The sequence below is a fragment of the Clupea harengus genome, chromosome 5 (assembly GCF_900700415.2).
Source record: "Clupea harengus chromosome 5, Ch_v2.0.2, whole genome shotgun sequence".
Classification (NCBI taxonomy): domain Eukaryota; kingdom Metazoa; phylum Chordata; class Actinopteri; order Clupeiformes; family Clupeidae; genus Clupea; species Clupea harengus.
Genome location: NC_045156.1, coordinates 3,168,324 through 3,193,347, shown reverse-complemented (window position 1 = coordinate 3,193,347; position 25,024 = coordinate 3,168,324). Strand labels below are relative to the sequence as shown.

The window sequence follows — 25,024 nt, the reverse complement described above, 5'->3', positions numbered from 1 at the left end:
AAAAAAACAGAACTCTCCAACAGCCGGTTCTGCTGAGGCCTGTTAGGGAGTGGGGGACCCTCATGCAGTATTCATAACCCACTACAAGAGAGGGGATATTTTTTTTGGACAAATACACCAGAACAGGACAGAGTAATGTTTGAAATTGATTTCAGAGCATAGAAAATAAGGGAGATGGGGAGAGAGAACCTGTTGATGCTGGTGTGCTACATTTTTTCTTTAACTGTTTCCTACCAGCCATGGCCAGCCAACCTGAGACAGGAATCTCTGCACTTGTTGAGACAACCACAGGTCTAATAGCTCTAATGAGGCTTTTACAGTGCAAAATTTCAACTTAAGGACAGTGGTGAGGGTTATAGGAGAAATCTGTCCACAGTGCTGTAAGCTGAAGACACTCGCAAGCAGCAAAGTGGAGTTTGGAACTGGTGAGCAAGGCAGTTATTCACTGCCATGTTGAGAACAATTCATTTTCTTCAACAGCTGTGGTCTACTTAATACACAGGAGATAGCAGAATACAGAGTGCAGCAGAGGACAAACAGTGCAAGGCCAAAACACATTTATTATTGTATGTGTTCTTGCCCAACTCAAAGCCTTTATACTTCAATCAAAAAACACATGTTATTTCCCCGTATGTATTTCATCAAGAACTAAAGATATATTACTATATGTGGTTGCATGGGACCGATCATTTTCAGACTGCCAAATTCAGAGAATATTAGGCAAATGTGTAGTGGCAACAATTACAACATCAGGTAGTGACAGGGTTGGAAGACCTCCTCTATTTTTCCAAATGATGCAAAAATGAATGCCAGTCACAAAACAAAACAACGTTTCAGAATTCTTATTTCAGACCTACCAAGACCGCTGTACGTATCACCTAAATGAAAACAATTCTAAAACACTTTGCAACAATTTACTGAGGAAATAGTCTGACAGGAAACGACAAAACAATCTTTTGGTTCTCCTTCTAACCAAATGAAAACACCGTAACACAGTCCAACTTTAACAAAACATCCTGAGAAATCCGGAGGGCGGCATCTTCATCTGAAAAAAAAAAAAACCTCCAGAAACAGCTCTACTTTTCTACTTTCCCTGAAAATTCATGCACTCTTTTGTTCCCAAGGGGTGCAGAGCGACCAGAGGAAAAAAAACACTTTGGTATTATGAGGCGGCAGTTCAAACGTGTTGAATAATGCATGCAGAGTTAATTAATTCACAGGGTGCTTTGATGGAACGTTGCACATTCCTGCCGCCTGTCCCCAAGGAGCGTTTCACCCCTCTGTCGAAATCTCACAGGCAGGGAGCCCCCCCCCCCCCCCCCCATCTCCACAGCCAACAAGGAGAGGGTAGGGGGTGGAGGAGGGCAGGCTGGTGGAGGTGGGGGGTGTCTGATGGAGAGGACGCGTGATTGTCATTCCCCACCTGTAATCCCCGCCGACGCGACATGGCGCTCACAAAGCGGCAGACTGCTCCGCTCCTAAGCCCACCACAGGAGAGGAGGCAGAACACAGCAGAATCCATGCTGCCCCTCTCTGTCTGGCCGGCTCTCTCTTTGTCTCTCTCTCTCTTTCTCTCTCTCTCTCTCTCTCTCTCTCTCTCTCTCTCTTTGTTATTATCTCTTTTTTCCTCATGTCTATTTTACTGTCCTCTTTTTCACCCGCTCTACTTCTCTCCTTCCATATTTTTTCTTGTGTATGTAATGTACTCTATTCCTCTATCCTCTATATACAACCCCCCTTTCCCTCTCTGTGATTTCAGCTCTCCCTCCCACACCGGAATGGCTCCCCTTTTGTTTGTGCCGTGGCCACGGTTTCTCTGGCAGCTGTTCTAAAACTGGGAGGTGAGAGGAAACCGCGCCGCTAGCCTCCTACATCTGGCTAAGGTGTCTGGAGCAGAGCACACACACACACACACCATGGCCGGAGGCAGAATCACGGCTCACTGACGGTCGAGCCAAAGCTCCTCAATCCTCTGGCTCTCTGGTGGAGCCGTAACACAAAGCAGAGTGACAAGCGATGCCTTATCCAACACTGATTGCTGTACCTCCCCAGTCTACACCTGTTAGCGCTCTACATCTGCATAGGCCGACAACACACCATGAAAAAAAAGGAGAAATGGGGAGGTATTAAGTTTTCTTTCAGTGGAAATGCTTTGATTGAAAATACCTATTTCCCCAAAGATGAAAGCATCAAGGAGGGGAGAGAGAGGGAGAGAGGGAGCTATTTGAAACAGCAGCTGAGTGCCCATCTTTAAGTGTGAGGGCTTGTGTTGTCAGCGGGGCCATTGAGCAACAGCCTGCAGCTAGCCAGCTCAAGTGGAGTGGACTGAGAAGAGCAATCCCCTCTTTTGGGTTGAAGGATTTCTACTCTCAGGCCTGGAGGACACACTCAGTTACCAAAATAGGGACACCAAGAGCAGGCAACGAAAGATGTTTGTGTGTGTGTGGTGTGGTTTGGTGCGGTGTGGTGTGTGTGTGTGTGTGTGTGTGTGTGTGTGTGTGTGTGTGTGTGTGTGTGGGGGGTGTGTTTTGTGTGTGTGTGTGTGTGTGTGTGTGTGTGTGTGTGTGTGTGTGTGTGTGTGTGTGTGTGTGTGTGTGTGTGAGAGAGTAGTTGTAATCCTTTCTCCTCACCTTCAACCAAGTCTTCTTTTTGAGAGGAGCCCACAACATGACACCAAAGCATAAACTCTGCTTCAGGGGACTGCAAACAACAGTCTGCATTACAGAACTCACCATTACTGGAACACACCAATATCTCACTTTTACATTCACTCTCACACACACCTAAAGGCACACACACACATACACACGTGTGCACACACATACACATACACACACACATACACATACACACACACACACACACACATGCACACGCACAGCGCAATACAACTTGAGTGCAGGTGTGACCTCCCTCTGTGTCTAACTGCCACTAGGATATTCCATTAAAGCTTTACGTGTGAGTGTATGTGTGTCTGTCTGTCTGTCTGTCTGTGTGTACGAGGGGGAGAGAGAGAGAGAGAAGCTGAGCGAGAGAAAAGAGGGTCAAATGGAGGCATTATGACGAGCAGCAAGAGGTGCTGTCAGCCCAATCTCCATACATTACTCAGCGCCAACACAGGCCCTGCTCAGTCCAGACATGAGTTACCCTGCCGAGCCGTGCAGAAAGCATGTGCTTATCATCAAGGCACTCTAATGGGCCCAGTCACTGTGTGATCTAAAACACCTGACAGTGGGCTCTCTGAAGGAGGGGGGTCAGACAGGGCAGACCCTGACATTACTGATGGATTGTGGGTATAAGGGAGGCACATGGCATTCAATTACAGGTCCCGTCCCGTCCGTCCCCCCACCCCCCCTTTTGGATCTGATTTTAAGGGGTTGATTAAATCGCCCGCTGCTGCTGTTGCTGGGACAGACCAAGGGGAAGATGTCAAAAGCATCCTGTAAACTGGCGGAGAGCTGAGGCTCTGATGCAGTGCCCTGGGCATGGTGTCACTGTAATGTTTACATGTGACATCACATTCCTCAGTTCGTCAATAACAACACAATTTAACGACTGGTTGTTCTGTAAATGTTTCTGAGTATAGTGACATTTTTAACTTCATGGTAAACAATGGTATGTCTCTACACATAGTTTCTCACATACAAAAAAAAACACCTCACAGAAAAGTCTACTACATCCATCGTGGTCCATTATTTACAGTTTAATTGAGACAACCCAGCCCTAATCTATACACCATGACCATTGACCAAAGCCAAGCAGTCCAAATGTAATTTGCGGTCAGGATTGAATGTGCATCAATTAAAAACTGGCTGATATTGATCCCAAAAAAGTCGTTCCAATCCCCCTGATCAGTCTTCTGGGAAATGAGCTTGTTTAGGCGCTCGATTCAAGGAACCAGGCGTCTATAAAATAACAAACAAGTAAGAAAAAAGCTTTGTGATTCTTCAAAAGTCGACAAAAATATTGCAGCAATCAAACCCACAGCTACATACAAAGCCAGGAGTTCCTGAGAAATCACTGACCACAATTTCTTTGAACAGGAAATACAACTGGGAGACAGTGGTACAGTGGTAGAGAAGTCGTTTAGTAATCAGAAGGTTGCTAGTTCGATTCCCTGTCGAAGCCTCCTTGAGCAAGACACTGAACCCCTAATTGCTCCTGATGTGCAGTGTGCCATCAGTGTAAATGTAAAATGTGTATACATTGTAAGTCGCACATATGTAAGTGGCTTTGGATAAAAGCGTCTGCTAAATGACTAAATGTAAATGAACAACTGCAGATGTGTTTATATCATGTGACCTCTGAATGCACTCCTGCAATAGAAACCGAGTTGATCTATATTTGAATTCAAATTGTAAAATAATTAGACAGAAAACAAAGCATTACAAATTAGTGGCGTTAAAAAAAAAAAACATACCCTACACACTTGTCACCTTGTACTGTTTCAGAAAAAGATTGGACTTGCACCACAAGATTATGAAATTGTCTTTACATCAGAGACAGTTGTGTTTCAAAGCTTTTTCAATGAATTGTAAGTATGTGAGACCCTCACTTTCTGTTTTCATGCCATTTTCAGGTTCTTGGTCCTGACAACAACTAATCATGCCAAGTGCTACAAATGTAAAAGTCTTTTTCAGATGCAAAAAAAAATATTGTTGATAAAACTGTGATCAGATTAAGTGTGCAGGCGCCAGCATTTGCCTCCTGCCTCAGCCTTCAGATGAAAAGGTTTATTACAGGGCTTTTATAAAATTTGAATTGATTTGTTTGGGCCAAGTGTTGTTTTTTTTTTTCTTTCCCTTCCCCATTCAAATTGAGCTGTCAGTTTAAAATTAGCTTTGAATTGGCAAATGACTGCACAAAAAGGCAGATGCGCAGTCTGTCAGCTGCCACTTTTAAAAGCTTTCAGAGATGGGGCGGCCATCACTGTTTCCAGTCATCTTGGCAAACAGACCCAGATACACTTCCAAGAACCAGAACCTCTCAAGTGCCGCATGTATGCTAATGTACTAAAAAAAAAACACCATGTGACTGTTAAAGTCTCATCTGTAAGGACTATCAAAAACATTCAGCTAAAAATGTTGTTACCTTACCAAACTAAGCAAAAATACATTCGGAACGGTTTAATTTCTCCCCGGGCACAGAAACAGCAGCAGAGCCAAAAGGCAACATGAGAAAAATCTGGACACAACTGTAGAGCCTGCATCCGTTAGCACGACTCTGACCAAATAACACAGGAGTAACAGCAAGCAGTTTGGCGGAAAAAAATATCCAAGGCCACCTCCTGCCTCCTGACCCCTGTGTTCACACCTCCTCAGTACTAATCCGGGCCCAGGCCTCTTATTCCCACACTCTGGAGCCCAGTGAGCCCTATGGGTAAATCCTGCAGGTGCTAGCGTACATTAGCCATAATGCTACGGCTCGGAGCATGTGGTCTGCACAACTGCGGAGAGGGGGTTGTGCGGTATTGTTTGCTACATTTAAAATTGGCTCGAAAGCCCAGGGATCATTCTTTTTTTCTTGACGGCGATGTCTGGCAGAAAACAAGTCACGAAGCCCACCTCATCTGTCAAGCCATCGCTCAAGCCAGGCTGAGGGGCATTTGAACAAAGGGCTCGACACACAGTGCAAGTCTAAACTACATGGAGAAGGGATTTGGTGGGGCAAGGCTTGGGGGTGTGGTGGTCGGGGGTGATGAGGGGGGCGATATTGGTCATAATCCCATACATGTTTTTTCAATCACTCGACAGAGCGGTCTTCTGACAGCGAGTCCATCAAGGGACTCGTTCAGTTACCAAATGCCTGCAATGTGTTCACCACAAATTACCAGTGGCCACAGAGAAGAGGGGGCTCGCTCGCTTTGTGAAGACGGAGAAATGGGCGGCGAGGAGCTGAGCTGTACCACGTGTTCCCTTTCATTTGAAATGGGCCTTTGTGTCACATGTGCGCACTGAGTCTGGAAGGGGTGGAACGTTTTAATCATTTGAGCTACAATCAGAGTTTTGGGGTGGGCGAAACATCACAATGATTTACTGCCTCTCCTAATGGCAATCTGTTTTTTGATTTAGCTAATGACAGAAAACTTGAACTGATCACTTAAACATTATTTGTCCCCGTACAGGGCCAAGTCTACTTCCATGCCGGCGCAAAGCATGGTTATACCATTTTTTTTTTTTTCATGAGGTTGGAATGCATGATACATTCGGAGAGAGAGGAAAGGGAAAGCTATTTATCCATGAGAACTTTCTGAAAGGTAAATCCTGAAGCTTGGCTCACCCGAAAACAAATACTTAAAAAACACAGAAGCGGAATTCAATTATCTAAAAAGCCACAAATGCTTTTCTATCACTGTCTCATGAGGCACTTTTACAACGCACCGGGGAGAAGCAGCCGAATCAGGCCACATCCTCTTGTAATTGATAGGTTCATCCACTTTTCAATTCCACTTGGGAAAACAGCATGTCATAAACAGAGGGAAATTGCATGCATGGCACTGTTTATTTCCTAATATTGCTCCCCGAGGTTGATCGTCTTTGTTGTGCTTCGAGAGGGGGGGAAAGGCTGAACTTTAAATAGTATTTTGGTGGAGGCGCATTCATGCACAAAGGCAGAGTGGATCGGCTGAAATGGCTGTGTTTCAAACACTTCACTTTTCCATTTTACATATTTATCGACAGCTCCCATCCAGTACTGCTAGCGCCAACACAAACACGCCGCTAAGCCAAAGCCGTCCATCTGATAGATGCAGACTGCTGAGAGATGTGGTCCAGTTACAGCGGCGCAAAAACAATACGCGTGACAGTTTGTGTAACGCTCCGATAACGGCGGTCGCCTGACAGCGTGAAAAAATAACATTTGACACATTCGGCCCCTATCACATAACTTATTCGTCTCATTTATCAGACTCCGTCGCCAGCACCTCCACTGTTCGACTACACACTGGTCTCCTGCTGGGGATGCCGGGGACTATAGATTTCCCAGCTGCCTTCCCGAATGATCCACGATGATAACTATCTGAAAGGCCCTGCCTGTGTAAGGCATGGAAAATACTCATCACTCCTTGAAATCCCTATATTGTGCTCCTGTTTCGGTGGGCTGTGTAACTTCATGGCTACAGTGATCCCAGACATCGTTTCATTGACCCCAACGGACGCATAGCACAGTGCCTGGGCGGTATGTCTTTTTGGACATTTGTTTCCTGTTTAAAAAAAAAGAAAAATCAGGAATCTTTACAGAATCAGAATTGGCAGAAGAAGACACAAAAACCCAGAAATAAACCAAGCTATACGAGAAGGGGGGAAAAAAGAAAAAAACTGCTTGTCTTCTGTTCCAGCTCTGGTTTGCTTACAAAATGGTGGTCACGAACAAGACAGAGACGCCTCGGCTGTTTAAATGTCTGTCATTAAAAATGCCTTTCCGTGTGAATTCTTTGTACTGTAACCATTCATTAGCATGACCTCATAAGAATCCCAGTGCCTTGAGCCTGGTTGGGTTCACAGCACCGTCTGAGCTGCCTGGTGTATACACTGCGCTCAAAGAGGAGCCGGCTCAAATGGCTTTCTGATTTGGCGCTCTAATGAGTGGCCCAGCTTTCTGCCAGGCGAGATCTCTTTTGATTCAAGTCTACGCAGAGTCTGACCAGTAACACAATGTAACCCAAACATTACATTTGAAAAGCCCTCACATTTAAACACATGGATACACACAGACAGGCAGATGTGTATGTATTCTTGTGCGTGGGTCTACTCTGTGGGTCAGTGTGTCTGTGTGTGTGTGAGGTGAAAAACAAGCCTTGAAGCCTGAGCAAATCCTCAAAGGGGGAAAAAAAAAGAACGGACTGGGTCACGCCCCGCCTGCCACCCCTCGCTAAACTGAATCCCCCCCCCAGCGCTTACCGGAGCTAATTCTGTGCGGAAAATTAGCGCCTTTGCCCAGGACCAGTCCTGAGTAATTGGACTACAGACGATTAAGCACTAAGAAGAAGGGCGCATTCCATTCTGTTTGCACTAACCCTTGCCTGAGGCACTTTATTTTATCTCCTCACCTTTGTTTTAGTGCCTCAGATCTAACCTGCATGCTAGTCCTATGGCATTGGCATACACAGGGTTATCAGGACAACCTACTTCCTAATACTGTCCTGTAATGAGTCAGCCATTACGTAAGCTACTCTTAGTGTATGTATGAATGCTTTATTTCCTCTCAGCAAAAGGGAAGGCAATGACTGGATTAAAAAATGCAGGAACTCTAGAGGTGCCCTTTGTTGGGGCTGATTTTTTTAATTTATTTTTTTAAAGTGATTCATGCTCCTTCTGAATTAATCTGGAAACAACTGAAGATTAGGACGCGCTTTATGAAAGTAGTCAACTCACAGCCATGGGCCAAATCAGTTAATTATCTCTGTTAATTCCCTCTGTGGAAGGCTAATGCAATTATATGCAAACAAATACCTCAAGTGTTACACTGCTTAATGCTCTCTCTCTCTCTCTCTCCTGGTCTCCTTTTTCCTCTTTCTCTCTCTCTCTCTCTATCTCTCTCTCTCTCTCTCTCTCTCTTGCTCCCTCTTTCTCGTTCTGCCTTTGAGTGAAAGATTTTGTTATTAAGAGGCTCTATCTGAAATATTCTTAACTATTCCCTTATGGCCGTCTCTTTTCACAGAACTGGAACGAATATCTCTTTGTATGCCCAATGAAGCACATTCAATGGGAATTTTACATTTATCCAAAAATGAGCATTACTTTCATTTTTACTTTAATTTCTGTCGCTCACAGGTGTAGTTACATCTTAAGCACTATTAATTCCCATTAAGAAGCAGAATAAAATCTGAAAGCAGGCAATAAGCATGGCCTTCCATGAACATCAAAGGACAGCCATAAGAGCACAGTTCATTGCATTAGGCATGGCATTAACGGCAAAGGGTTCAAAGAACCTGAAATACACCAAGGAGGTTTACAGGGCTTGTGAATGGAGCCAGGTGTGACTCAAGAGACTTCACTTAACTAAAGAACGTACTGCTCTTTTTAACACGAGGATACATGAATCAGTCTGGAGAGCATCGTTAAAAATTAAGCCCCAAAATGACGGCTTTAAAAATCAACACGAGCACTCATACAGCTTGGCATTTCTAACAAATTAGCATGGGCTACTGCACATCAGCTAATCAGCTGCGTGACAATCGAGCACAGGCTTAATTTGAAGCGTTCTCCACGAGGTCCGCGTTGATTACCAGAGAGGTGGAAAAATGTCACGCATTTTGCCACAGGACCATAGCAGCCTTAGTCTCACCCACACTGCTTGCCATCTTGTTTTCACCGGCCATGGCTCCTCCACCCCACGGCGAAAAGACAAGCATCATCTATTACCAGAGCACCATGTCCGGCCGAGCCCCAGCGCTAATCAGATAAAAACATGTCCTCTCGCTGGGGGCGGCATCACCGGCCAGTGGCAGAGACAGAGCGCCCTGTTCCCTTCGAGGAGGAAAAGGAAAAAAGGGGGGGCATTTTGTTTGTTCTTTGCCAAAACCATTAGCCATGTTTGGAGAGGAGGAACAGCCTCCCCAACGCCACAGAGCTCTTTGGACACAGATGCCTGGCCTATTACCGGTGGCAGAGCTGAATCTAGTCACACCGGCATGGGCTACACAAAGACCACAGAGTAACTCCCTGCAGAGAGGAGGGAACATAAAAGCCTTGAGCAGGAAGGCAGCAGGGGACATGTAGGAGGGATGAGGAGCTCTGGTGAGTGTCATGGTGAGTGCACATCACATAGGCTCTGCAACCACAGCAGCGATGGTGATAGTGATGGTGATGGTGCAGGTGAAATGGCTTTTTTTTTGTGTTGAAGCAATCAGATGGGGATGCAATCAGAGTGGCATTGTCTCTGAGAGTAGGGCTGTACTGGCACACACCCACAGGCTGTCACAGCAATCCCGGCTCTCCATTACTCCCTCTGCGACATCACCACAGTACCAGTGAACCGAGCAGTAGGAACAAGGCTTTTCTTTCCAGTTCTGGTTCGAGGTCTTTCCATTTCATTTTCGAGCCCTGATCCTCCCTCTGCCCTTTCACGTTCTCCACCCAAAAAGTTTGCCTTCACGCTCCAGTAAAAACGACATGAATGTTAAATGAGTGCGGTGCATATGCAGGCCATTCCCAGACCCATATCTCAGTTTAAACAGGCACCACGGAGAGCTTAGTCAATTGTGTGAGGCTTGTCGCAGCTCTTGGATGAGGCGGCTATCACTGCACTGTGGCAAAGCATCTGGAAAATCTGTCTCTGAGTGTCTCAATCAGACCTCAATCAGCACTAGCAACCAGGCCAGACTGAACGATTGTGTTTGAGCGACAACACTCTGGCTAACCTACACACTGGAGACATCTGTGAGCAATAGAAGGTCTCCGAAGTGTAAATAAGGGGACAGGCTCAGATAAAATTATAAGCTAATCAAACTGCAATTTAGCTTCACCCGTGCCGCAAAGAGCAGCGCAGTCGCCAAACGTCAAATATTTCACTGAGTGGCATTATAGGCACACCAATGTGGCCACCTTGATCAAATCGCGTGCCGCCTCAACATTAACTTGACTGATGTATACGTTGGTGCACTTATACACCAATATGTAAAAACTTGACTCCTGCCCTGAGTGGCGCGATAGCGCTAGTGATTGCAATAATCCTATGCTGTACCAAATCTGGCAATCAACACAATGCACACTGAAAAAGCACTGACAAAGTGGTTTGAATGGTTCGACTAAAAGGGCCTTCATTTCATAGAAAAGGAACGAGCAAAGTAACAGGCAACAAACTAAAGCTTTGGGGGCATTGTGCTGACCCACCCATGTTTGCACTTGCTCATGGTATTAAATTACCAAAATGATTTTGCCAAGTTATTAAATTAGCTTTAGTTCATGCGCAGCGGAGTTTGTTCGTTGCTCTGCTTGTTGCCAGTTGCCCATCAATGAAATTAGGGCTCCGTGTCTGCTATACGTGAGGTGAATTTTGTGTTCTTTTGTACTCTTGTCTGGTTATTACAACAGAATTTTCTGAAGTAACATCCCTTCAATGTCATTCAGCATTGCAGATTTGTCTCACAGAATATGCCATTTTAAAAAGAAAAAGAATTGGAGTAATTAAAGTGTGACACATAACAGCTATTTCTATAAGACATTATCACTGGCATTGCTGAGAGGATGCACTATGTACCAGGTCTAAAACTGAAGGCACAGCCTCAGCATCATAGTGAATGAGGGCTAGTACTAATGGGTAGGGTAAAAGGCCACAGTAAGTATGACTGAATGGCAGTATGGCCGTGGTGCCATGTTCTTAGAGGTGTACTGGCACAGATAACTGCTAGTGCGCATGATTCATGAGTGATCTGACGGCACTTTTTATTGTGTCTTAGCACAGATGCTTTAATAAACTGAGAGGCTGTTGTTTTCACCCTAGAGGTTTTCATCTGGCTTGCATATTATGTGAGAGGCAGGATTCATTTCTATCTGTGCTGATTCCACTGAGGTTGTGGGTGTCGACAAGTACGTTTTGGATCTTTCATAGAATTTCACACAGGTTTTGCTATCTACATTAGGTATGAAAAAAACTGTCTCTGATTTGAACGCGGCCATTTCGCTTTCTCAAACATAGGTATCTCCACACGTGGAACCGTTGTTTTCTTCAGCCACAGAATTACAGACATTTCTTGCCTCATGTCAAATTGACATTTTCATGATTACCTTTTAATCACCTTTGCCACATTTGAAAGGATTGTGGGTGTCTGACTGCTCCCAGGAGTGCCTCCCTTTCCTTCTACGGGAAGTCAACAGGGCCACAAGACAACACTTTGTGGTTTTTCACCCTGCAAGCTGAGCTAGAAAATCTTTCCACTTTCTCTCTTCCCATGTACAGTATTTGCATAAAGGAGCAAACACAAGGCCAGTATTCTTTTGCCTAGAGATTTTAATTGGCTACTTAGCCTGCACATGTGATGTCCCATGGGTATGTAATTGATCTGCAGGGAACTTGTGATCTTGAGATGTATAAAGACTTTAATTGGGCCGTAATTGGATGTCATAAATATGCTTTCTGATTCATACCTGTTAAAGTCAGTCACTGTAAGATTTTGTAATATTTTTTTTTTCTTCTTCCTCTTCTGAGGTTTTTCGTGGTACACACCAGGCACTGAGGTCTGTGGGGATTTAATGCAATTACGGTCATTCAATTAGCCCCTAAAACTTAATTAGCTTAACCACTTACAGTGCAGTATAAACTACTGTAAAATCACCAGCTTAGGTGTGCTGTTGAGCAAAAACAAGAACATCTGCGTTGGGGGGGATGCAGCCAGATGTGAGAGCCGCCGCATTATGATGTCTCTCGGTTCGCGTTCCGGGTCTTTCCATTTCATTTCGAGCCCCGATCCTCCCTCTGCCATTTCACGTTCTCCACCCAAAAAGTTTGCCTTCACGCTCCTGTTAAAACTACATGAATGTTAAATAGGGGGGGGGGGGGCATATGCAGGTCATTCCCAGACCCATCAATTGTGTCAATTGTGAGGCTCGTAGCTGTCCTTGGATGAGGCGGTTATCACTGCACTGTGGCAAAGCATCTGGAAAATCTGTCTCTGAATGTCTCAATCAGACCTCAATCAGCGCTAGCAACCAGGCCAGACTGAACGATTGTGTCTGAGCGACAACACTCTGGCTAACCTACACACTTGAGACATCTGTGAGCAATAGAAGGTCTCCGAAGTGTAAATAAGGGGACAGGCTCAGATAAAATTATAAGCTAATCAAACTGCAATTTAGCTTCACCCGTGCCGCAAAGAGCAGCGCAGTCGCCAAACGTCAAATATTTCACTGAGTGGCATTATACAAATACTGTTAATGTGCATGTTATTATATTATGATTGAAAACTAGTCCTTACAAAGGGCATTAGTCACACCGTGGTGCAGGCTTCAGCAAACCGAACCGTGTTCCTGACTGCAGATTGAAACAATTACAGCCTGAAGGTGGAACAACACAGCTATCATTTACCCATTTGAAGAAAAACAACACCCCAAAAAAACTCACATGACCTTACAACCCCACCTTCCACTGATCCTTAGTAAAGAATACAATTTTCTGTAACATATAGGACTGGAATTGTCCCCTTCAAGACACTACTCCCAGTGTTGTGGCGAGGGAAAGGCCGGAGAAAAGCAGAGAGAGAGAGAGAAAGAGAAAAGCAAGTTTATGGTGAAATTCTATACTGTTCCCATAAGACATCGATAGGTAGCTTTCAGCACACAGCTTGTTTTTCTCTGTGTAATTCTCAGAAAATGTGGAGCAATGAGTGACTTATTTCTCCAAATGTGTTTCGCACAAATTGAGAACATTTGCGTATGCATCTGTTGATCGGCTAATCAGCATTGTTGAATTAAATCAAGGATGTTTAGGCTGCACATTTCTCCCTTTAGAAATGAACCTACTTTCACAGGCAGTGTTACACCGTGCTCAGCAATCTTCTCTTCATCTGCAGTTGACTACAAAGAGGTGCCCTAAAGCATCGCAATCAACAACAACAACAACAAGGAGAAAACAACATAAGCACCATTGGCTCTCAGTCAAAATTCCTATCCCTTGATTAAAACTTCACTCTCAACAAACCTCACTCACTGAAATTCACCCCCGAACACTCAGAGTCACAGAACAAAACAAAAAAAAAAGCACAATGTCTCTTTAAGCTTTTCCCCTCGGAATGGAATCAGTCAAATTCAGCAAAAATATATCCCGGTCCAGTAGACCACAAAAGAAAAAAAAAAAACGGCTATCATTATAACGTCATAGTGCTACTGAGCATGCTCAGAGTATACAACCAGCTGTGAACCTAAAAGCCCAATCGCTCTCATTCAGTGTCCCCCTCTTCGTCAGTCTCGCCTGTCCCAGCATAAAGCTCCATACAGAAAAACAGTCTGGTGTGTCCTCTACTCCACAAGTCATTTCAAAATCATTATTCATAAATAACCCCAGCACAGTCTGTGAGAGGAGATTCCTAATAGTGATCTCATTGTGAGGTGCACAGCGCTTGCGTCCCTCAGTCTGCGGCTTCCCTTTTGCTGACCGTCTCAGCGTATGTCTTGGGGTAGCGGCACTGAGCCTCTGACCAATCCCGTGCAAAGGATGGAGAGCTCCTCTATGGCTGTGTTTCCCACCTGGGGGGGGGGGGGGGGGTTGGATTGGAACCACGTACGTTTTACTTGACTCTACTAATGCTGGTGCTGAAATCAAGTCGCTGAGTAAACATTTAATTAGAAGAAAAAACAGCCGATCACGGTTTTTTTTCATACTGCCCTGGAATTGGAAGAGGTCAGGTTTCTCAATTAATATTATATAAATTAATAATATTGAAAATTACATTGCAAAGATATAATGGATTTGGATTTTAATTTACAAATAAATGGTCTGTACCTATAAATGATCTGTACCTATTGCTTGCAGAGCTATGTGGGTGTAAATCTGTTCATGTCTAAGTGGTGAATAATTTATCCCCCCCTGCTGGACCTGCTGATTACTGTCTGCAAAAAGTGTGGTGGGTGGGATGACCTAATACATACAAATAATAGATTTCCCTGTCAGCCGGTATGACAACATTGATCTTGTCTGTATTCTAAAAGCTGTGACACAATCAGAGCAACCATGATTGAATGCGTTTTTCACTACAAGAGAATAGCTCTTTTAAGAGAATAGCTCTTTTTCTGTTCCTTTTTTCCCCCGACATTCAGTCCAGCACATTACTGTGTCACACCGACGGCACAAAAAAAAAAAAAATGGCTGCACCAAACAATACCATGATGCTGATGACGTCATCCCCTGCCAGAGACCAGGGGTTTGTGTGGTGGGCATTCTCCAGTATTTGCCCACTTCCCTAACATTCCTCCCCTCACAATCCTACCCCAAGCCCCCCCCCCCCCCCCCCCCCCCATGAAATGTCGTCAAGGTACCCCGTGCATGTCCCCGAAACGTGACACCCACCCTCGCGAGAAACAACTGGTACCAGCACTAATTGAAATTTTGCATGCAAAGTGACAATAGCCGGGCCCTGGGCGGCGTGGATTAGGGCCCTGAATGGGGGCTCATTCTTTGTGAAAGCCCCGGTGGAGGCTGGCGTGCAGACGAGCTCTCTGCATCTGCTCTGCTCTGCTCACAGGGCCGACTGAGAAAGCGCAGGACAGGGAATGGCGTTCATTTTACCTTTATTTAATCCTGTTTCAGAACCCCCACCCACCCATACTAACACACATACACACATCCCACCTTCCAGCATGCTCTGTCTTTTGTTCCTCGTCCAAAATTGGTGTGTGTGTGTGTGTGTGTGTGTGTGTGTGTGTGTGTGTTTGGGTGTGCGTGTGTATTTGTCTGTGTAGGCTCACACTTAAACAGCCTACATTTGGGGTACAGTTTAAAATGCAAATTAACATCTGAAATCAGCTTATTCAGGCTTGGCAGAGATTTTTAAATGAAAATCTTGATAGAAACAGCCATGTTAACAAACACATCATTTCATTGATCTGCTATGCAGGCAGTGAAATTTGGCTGTGTAGAGTGTGTTATCTGCTGTATGTGAAAGCAAAATAAGGCTTGAAACATTATAAGTACAGCAAGTGAACCATGCTCTACAAAGTCCTGTGACTCTCCGTGCTCTGATGTTTTTTAAGTGTTGGAGACTGTGGCCTGTATTTTAATGAAACTGTTGACTTGCCACTGTATTTGAAGGTGACGGTAAGTTACCTCTTTGCTTTGCTACACAGACACGTTTCAATAAAAGTATATAACATACGCACAAACTGCGTTTCTGTTTTTTGTAACCAATCATTCTGAACATTTTAGATGTCACACAAAATGTGATATTCCACCAAGAGTCAAGATATATTCAGCTGTAATATTCTAAGGTCAGAAAAGTATCTCCGTAAATGCTTAAATCCAGCATCTTGATCCTGACACTGTATAGTCAAAGTTATCATGAACTGCGTTCAACCGTTTTATATTTCAGTATAAAAATATTGCACTGCTGTATATATAATATATTTCAATTCTAAACCACTGCACATAATGCTGCGTTGGGTAATTTTTGTTACACACGGTAACAACCCATACATAACAGTGAAACAGGGAGGATCGGACCCCATGCTATGAACCATGCTGAGTATTTATTTCCTCAGAGAGGAGGCTGTTTCCGTGTCCCTCGCTTTGAGCTTTGTATAAAACACAGAGAGCTGCTGACAGAAAACACTTTGGCAAAATATAAGCATAGAATAAATATGAATTATTAACTTGGTGAATACCACTGAATGACAATCACTTTAGCATTTGCCAAATTAACTAAGTGACGAGTTTTAATGAGTACAGTTAAATGAGCACGGGTTCTGCTGAGTCTCCTTTCCTCTTGATCGGTAATTAATGAACATGTGTGGACCTAAAATGCCATCAGGTCTCACTACTCTGTGTTCAAATCCAAAACTACACAAGCTCTATAGTGCCTATAAATGTTGAAATGGACAAAAAAAAATCATAGAGGAATTAAATCAACGAGGATTCAACAAATTATATAACCACCCAGTGGTCTATAACTGTAACCCATTTGCTTTGAATTTGCTAAAAAAAAATGTCAGGTTGACAGTTATATAAAGATTCCCCTATTGCATACTAATCCTCATTGAAATGAATGGATATTATATATAAGCACTGAAAGAAAGCAGGCCTAAAGGCTCTGTCGATCCAAAACTCACGCTGTGAGAGAGGACATCAGGGCTGACGCAACATACCTGATATGCAGCCGTTGTGGTTTCATTAATTAATTATGCGCGGATGAATTACACAAGCTAATTGAAAACACACCTCAATCTGAAACTGCCAAGAATCAAAAGCAAGCGGATGAATGAAAAAAGAAACTGTGCCTCATTGAGAGCGCTGTATAACTGAGCAACTCCAAGTCCAGCCACAGAGTACAGCCAGATTGTATTAAACATAAACATTACAAGATGAGACATATTTCAGACTTGTCACCTGCTGAGCAATCTTAGAATTATATGCCAAGTTCAGAACGCTATACGACTCTAAACAACCTTGGAGCCTGGGGAGTATGGACCAATCGGTTAAAAAAGTTAGTTAGTGAGTTAGTTCGGAGGAACATTGACATTCGGTCTTTAATGGCTAATGGAAACTGGCTAATTGGCTAAATTCTGTATTTTTTTCTCTACAGGCTATTTAGGAAAACACCAAAATCAAAGTGACATACACAATCCTTCATACCTCAAAAAATAAAATGAACAATTTTTTTTTCAATTAAATTATGCAATTGAAGAATTCAAGAAATACATACATACATACATTCTGAAAAAAACATCATGACAATATGAATCTGTATTTAACATATGTATTTTCACTGCTGTAATTTAGTAAAACAATATTTCATCAGGGTCAACAACATTTGGATTCCGAACAACATTCGATTTAATATTATATCACAGAATCGCTTGTAGCGTGTTGTTTTTTGGGTTATAGCCACTGTGACCTCTTTTTCAACTCTTGATTTTTCATACGTGGCCTAATGCGGCATGTTCATTGGTTGACAAGCTAGGGTGACATGGAGGGGAAGATCGGGGAGAAGAAAAAGCAACCATTCACGACACTGAAATTCATGATCGTCACTAAGCAAAAAATATAGCTTCAGCGACCGAAGATGTAACGAGTTAGGTCTGTCACAGAGCGTTTTCCAAAAATAAGCCCCATCGTTCCTGTCACAAGTTACTTACTACAATATAGAAATAAATTATCTTGAATAATTGATGCTTATCTTATTATTACATTTCTTTTTAATGAAAGAGGACAGAGGGAACAAAAACCTTGGAGACGTACTTATACTTATCCCCACGGAACATTACCACACACATGAAAGGCATACTAAGACAAGGCCCTCATCCATAGACAGCCACTCTGTACTCTACCGCCTCCATATCTTCTTTCCCTTTTTGACAGTGGCTGCTTGTGAATCAGTGTTTACATTCAAAAAGAGAGAGAAAGGAGACCTCTAGGGTGCCACGTCGTGCCCTGGAATTAGCCGAAAAAAGGGAGAGAGATCAGAGCAAAATGTCTGCCATGAAAGTCTGCCGTCCCCACCCCATATGGAGATATCTGAAGCATAGCCTACAGCATGGTGGCATGCTGAAACGGGCGTCTTAAATCTCTTACTTCTATAACTAACCCTGAGCTACTTGCCAACGGCTTCCCACACCAAACTATTGTTTTTGCATTGCGTAGATCACAAACAATATTCAATTCAAAATTGTTGGAAGGCGCAAATCTGTTTGTAGGAAGGAGAAGATCAGAGAAGAGAAGATTCCGTTTTTTTTCTGCAACTGAATTTACTGAGTTTCTTTTTCATTACTTAATTTCAATTTACAATCTCCATTTACATCACATGTTGGAGATTTAAAGGCCCCATCCTAATTCACAAGTAATGTCATTAGCAGTGTCGCCATTAAGTTGTCATCAACACTTTGTAATTGCATGTATTCAAAATCTGATACCTCTAAAACTACAAACCACTTCACATGTAACTTTGGTTGCACACCGTAACAGAATAACTGTGTGTTTCAAAGCACATCAAGAATAAATCTTCAGTACAGTGCCTGCTTTCAACACAGCACTAGCATAATTGTAAAAACTCACTCCAAAATGTTTCTGGATTGTATAAAATATTCATTATTTGAATGAATTTGTGTATAAAGATGGAAACTGTGAATAATATTTCATAATTTACTTCACTTTTGCTGTCCAAAGCCTGAAGATTACTACCTAGGGTTGTCAAAAACTGTAGGCCTTAATAATGTTAATGAGCTGGTGATGATGCTGTTGCTATTGCTTCTCCAGTTGTTTTTATTCTGTTTATCACTTCTTCCAATTTAACTTGGAACACGGCATACAAAACACTAACAGATTCATAGAAGTGTTGTCTCAAGCAAGAACTTTCTTTTGAGCTTCAGACTTCAAAGTTTGATTTAAGATGTAGCCTAACAGCGTAATAAATTATATTTAATACCATTATTTATTTCCGCCCCTTCTTTAAACAAACATTTGTACTGAGGTGAAACGTTGTTTAACTAAGTAACACCTGCCAAGTACCATATACATTAATATGTACTGTTGGAGTTGGTAACACATCACAGCCTTCACGTTCGTGCTGAGTGCGCTACCTGCTCACAGGAGACAGCCTTTGAGAGAGCCACGGGAGGCTCGTTTACCCCATGGACTGAATGGACTCTCCGCGCATGGTGGTGGCCACGGGCTTCATTTATTCAGCGGAAACTGCAAATCGTTAAGACCTGGTCTATGGACAGCTCAGTTGTTAGTGTGGACATTTAACAAAAAACGAAACCCTTTCGAGCTGCTTGAAATATGAGCGTGTGTCGCATACTGAAGACCTGTTCCATTGTCCTACAGGACAGGCTAAATCCAAAGCATCATAACCGTTGGAGAAGAGAGCATACTCATGTATATGCATTCCCCGTATAGTACATTTGGATGGCAGCGTAAAGTGTAATTGACTATTTGAAGAATAATTGAATGCGCCACTCGTCCATGTTTCAGTTCTCTAAATAGAACGATATGCTTTTAGCGTAAGCTACGATAAAGTATTGCACCGTCCCAAAGTGATTCTCCTCTAAAGAAAAAATACATCTAATCACTGGACCTGAAAATTTGACGACGACATGAAGGCTTATAAAACAGACGGTTAACACTGATAAATGAGAAGAAATTACTTTGAGCGATGCAATGAACCTGCGCGGTTTGGGGCACAGGCACTGTAGCCTACTCTTTTAACCAGTGGTTGTAGCCTTCTGTTACCAGGAAAAAGAAAACCGTGAAAAATATCAACACAAAACGTATTGCTTGTTCTCACGACAAAATGCCCATTTCGTTTTTTCTTCTTCCTCTTTTTTTAAGCTGAACACTGATTGCGCGTCCCCTGCTCTTGGAAGGCGTTCAATACATAACGTGCCGTAACCATAAACTCTCGCCAAGATGCTGTGAAAACCAAATCGTGGTAACCATATCTTACCTTCTACAGCCAGTGCCGTGGGTAGTATCCATAAAATCCATAGGATATCCATTATTGGTTTCTCAGGGCGAAATGATAAAAAGTCCAGGCATTCAAATAAAAGAAGTCGTGAAAGCCATTGAGAGCACAAGCTGGTGGGGACAAGCAGACTTTCACCTTCAATTGAATGAATGCGATGCCATAGACGAGAACTAAAATCCGAAGCAAGTTTGGACGAGACCAAATACATCAGACAAAGGGGAGCGCTGTGTCTTGCAGTTATGGACAAGTATTGTAAGTTAACTGAGACTTTAATCTAAAACATATTTGTTAGACAAGTCACCTAATTCAAGGTCTATAATTTGAAGCACTGCACCGTGTTCAGTTTTTATGTTTTTTAATAAAACGCGTGAACCAGCGACCTCCCGAGTGAGCAGATTTCTGTATCCTCGCTGTCAATCAGAGAGATAAAGAAGCACTACTTTGCTTGCCTAAAAGATACTTCAATTTTTTCGGAATACTTGGGGGCATGAATGAACTTCTGTCGCAAAGTGTGTTTAGAGGTAGGCTATGTCTTTCAGTATTCCCGTTTTAAGTTACTGTCAGTAAGGGAAGTGCTGTTGCAGCCGTGTGTTTTCAGACGATGTTTGGAATGTTTTCTCCCACGGAATGGAAATTAATTACGATAATTTGTCATATTGCACGATCCCACTCCACGACTTGGTTTAAAGGTCATGGGTACATTTACACTTATTAGTTATGAACCTGCTTCATCTTTCGTTCATTGGTATTGTTTGTTTCATAATCACCGCTGTATATTTTGCATATTTATTTAGCCTACTGTAAGTTGACCATATTGATGAAAGTTAGGGGTCAGAGTCAAATTAGAACTAGGTAGATTTGATATTTCGTGTAATGTTTTTATTCATTTTTGTAATGAAAAAACGAAACATCAACTAATTTAGACTTAGTCACATAATTACTTTCACAATTTATGACAATGTTAATTATTATTTCCAAATTCAACTTCAAAACTTACATGGATTCAGTACATTGAGTGTGATCTTAGTGAGCCAAAAGGTCAGTGTTGGTCTATTGCTGAATCCATTTTACAGTCACCTGTAAACAAATATAATCTGTCAAATTTACTGTCCTCAAACTCCAGAAAGAAAATGAATTCTGTGAAGTATTACTGTATTATGTAAGACAACAGTATAAATAAATTATTCAAAGTTATGAACATATATCTAATGAAGGTACACAAATGAACACTGACATCACAATAAATAACGGTTAGGTGCGGTAGAATGCGATATGACCAAAGAATATTTATTCTTTAACAAATTGCTGTTGTGTGCTAAAGGGATTTCCAAATTATAGGTGTAAGTGACCTATTTTAAAATATGACTTTTTATGGGAGACTTAGTATCCCAGAATATGGTTACTCTGTTATACATTTCACGGTAGTTGCTGCTATCCTTTCCTTTTTCTATTTTTTTTTTTTGTACGTTTTTGTATGAGTGTATCTTTTGGCACCAATTTATGGGGGGAAAGATTTTGGCAGACTTAGAAATTGTACAGAGGTTTCAGTAGGCTTCTGCTCTCCCAAAATATGAGAAACTTTTAGGGTGAATGAAGCATGTCATAACAGGACTAGTTCCCTATGCCATGGGGGAGCTTGACTATAGTAGCTAGCCGTGTAAATGAAGACAGAATTTACATGACTCCATCCAATGAAAACAAGCTTCTCTGACAGGACTGTCGGTCTTTATCCTTGTCTATATGAAATGTGTATGCTATGATGTAAAGAATAAATGTAGGGCCCATTAGCCAGGTAAAAAAAAAAAACATTTCTTTGTGCAGCTTTAAAAAAAAAAAAAAAGATTCTGACTGAATTTTCACACTACTGGATGGAAAGATAGATACACAGATATACATTCATACAGACAGATATAAAGATAGACAGAGAGACATACAGAGAGACAGGCAGATAGAAAGAAAGACAGACATACATTCAGACAGATGGACAGACAGATAGATAGATAGATAGATAGATAGATAGATAGATAGATAGACAGGTTGATAGATAGATAGATAGATAGATAGACATATTGATTGATTGATTGGCTAATTTATTTATAAATTGATACATTTCTAACTGGCACACAATATTGATCGTGATGGAGACAAGGTAAGATAAGATCAAATAGGGTTGGTGGGTCGGTATGTTGCTTTGCTTCTTGGAAATCTACCTTAGAGCTGTGTTCCAGTATGCTAGTACCCTCCCTCCACTTCCCTTCCAAAAAAGCCCTTGATGCAATGGAGACGTGGTCCCAGGTGACTCCTATGGGGTTCCGACAACACATGGCATGAGTTTAATGTTATATAGTTTCAATCGTTAAACAGGTTTTCCTGTTTAACAAAGTACGCCAATAAGTATGTGGGTGAATTTGGGCAATAAGTTCCACATGCTATCAAAACAAGTGTCTTTGTACTGATCATATAATGCAAACACTCCTTCAAAGAGCTCATAGAAAAGCCCAAATAACATTTATTCCGTATTAAGTAATGTTTAGACTATTGTTAAAACTTATGAATGGTCTCTAAAAGATAGTCGACTTCGTGTTTTTCTGCCATACAGTCACATTCTCAGTGCTACAACATGAATGCACTCAGTCGGTCAGTTTATGAATTCTCACCACTGTAGCAAAGTAAGCCAAACCTTAAATGAAAAGGCATATTTTAACAAAGCTAAACCCACACGTAACTCAACACACCGTACTCACGTCAGCAGAAGGTTATAACAACATAAAAACAAAGAGACCCTTTCTAATGCATCCTAAATAAATATAAATGTATCAGCAATTGCCAGAGGACCTTTGAGGACCCCTATTACCCTCTATCAGACTTTAATAGTGTTGCTAATTACTTAGAATATATCCCATCATGAATTTCAATGTTATGAGCCATTCTATACAAGCTTTGAAACGTCCCTTAAAAGTGAAATATCAGATGTCAGCCATTCACTCCTCCCTGGCGAAGCAAAGCCCAGAAACTTTAAACCTTCACAAAATGGGGACTGTTTAATGGGAAATACCTGTAGCTAAAATGAAATTATACATAAAATTACATCCACTGAATTCCATCAGGAATCATGAACTACAAGCCTTTGAGCAAAGATTATTCATGTTTTGTTTTTAAACTTTTAAACTACAGTTTTCTTTTTTTATTGATATGCAGATGCATACGCAAAATCATTTGGTAGAGTTGTTTTCAGTTTTATCTTTAATACTTCTCTTACGCTTTTAAGCTGTTATGTTCATCACTAATGTAGCACACGGTCTTATTGTTATTACAAAGAGGGACCATTGTAGCATGTTCGAAAGCATATGATGCATAAACACTGGTTTATTCAACGACAACAACACAGTGACTATTCTTAAATATTGTATCTTTGTGATTACAGGGGCAAATGATATCAGCCAACAAGCAGAATATCACAGGAATCAAAACAATGCTTTGGGAAAAGTGAAACCCTTTAAGTAAAAATGTTCTAAATTCTAATTACATTCCAAATGTTGGACCCTGATAAAAACCACTGACAGTGCTCCTCCCTACCCAACAACAAAATGTCAACTGAGAGCGAGGGCCAGATTTTTAATTGGCAAACAACGCCTCGCACTGAGAACCGTGCTCAGGAGAGGGAGCCTGGCTGCACTGAGCAAAACACAATTACGAGGGATTCAGGCAGAAATTCACGGCTTTGCTGTTAAATCTTTTTCATGAGGAGGATTTACTCCAAGTAAGAATGTAGCCTGAAAACAAGCCACAATTAATCACCTCAAGTCACTTAAAAGCAGCCCACTAAGCCTCACACATGCAAAATTGAGCTGGCACATCAGTGGCGGATGGTGCTGGCAACATTGGTTACCTTGTTTTTTTTTCACACAGAGCTCCTTGGAAGTAGAAATAGTGAAGAAATAGAGAGAAATACAAAAATAAAAGAGTGCTCAAAAATGGCCTGTGAGCAGAAGAATGCTGATGGATACGCAATTCCAGTTGTCATTTTTGGTTGGTGAGAATATGACATCTGAATTTATGCTTCTTTACATGCCAGACCACAAACAGAATTTTGGAATTTCCTTCAAATGCAGAGTCAAAGCGATTTCCTGTCTCAGCGGCTGCTAGTCTAATCCCAAAGTCTCTGAAAAGTAACTGGGACATGATAATAACAGACTGAGCCCGCCGAGTGGACACGTAGAGGTGGGAAGAGAGAGGAGCGCTCATGTCGATCAGAAGTCAAAATATCAACATTAGGAGCACTGCTTATTTTGTGCTTCCTCCTCACCAGGGAGATTTGTTTGAATTGACAGAGGCTGAATATATACGAATGACAGATCTATTTCACTCCAGCCACCGCCTCCGAGACCCTGGTAACCAGTGTGTTTAACTGAGCAGACATCCGATATTATGATATTAATGTGACGATATTTGCAGGTTATAAAACGTCAAACCACAGCTTTAGGCCTCTGAGGTGCCGGTTTAAAAAACTACAGACCTGTAGATGGCCATTAGATTAAGTTACTCTGGGTTGAAATCTGGTTTATTTTTGTTAATCTGTACTCTGAAGGACTATAAAAATGTCCAAAACGGAAGATTTTCTTTTGGCAGTCACTCTCCAAATTCCGGTCTTTTTTTCTTTCTTTTTTTTAAATCATATATATCAAAAGACATGAAAGGGATATAAAAGTAACCATGGAAAATTCAACTTCAGCGCTTCGACATATGTCCACTGAAATATCTAGAAGAAAAGGGGTTGAATTATTTTTATTATTTCCTGTGAGTGAGAGGAGGTATACTCTGAATCTCAGTCTCTCTCGTCACTGTACATAAAATGCACAAGGAGTCAGCAGTGTGCGGGTGAAATGATGACTTTTTCGCCATCCTGTAAAGTTTGGC

General features: G+C 42.1%; 1 protein-coding gene across 2 annotated transcripts in view; it reads right to left on the bottom strand.

The window, feature by feature from the left end:
* The window catches only part of ephb2b (eph receptor B2b), a 160,779-nt gene extending 140,468 nt beyond the window's left edge, over positions 1-20,311 (bottom strand). For both annotated transcript variants that reach the window (XM_012841094.3, XM_031567342.2), the window contains exon 1: positions 20,087-20,311. In XM_012841094.3, the coding sequence (XP_012696548.2) occupies positions 20,087-20,138 (52 nt within the window). In that variant the 5' untranslated portion in view covers positions 20,139-20,311. The remainder of the gene's footprint in view (positions 1-20,086) is intronic.
* Positions 20,312-25,024: the final 4,713 nt, after the last annotated feature.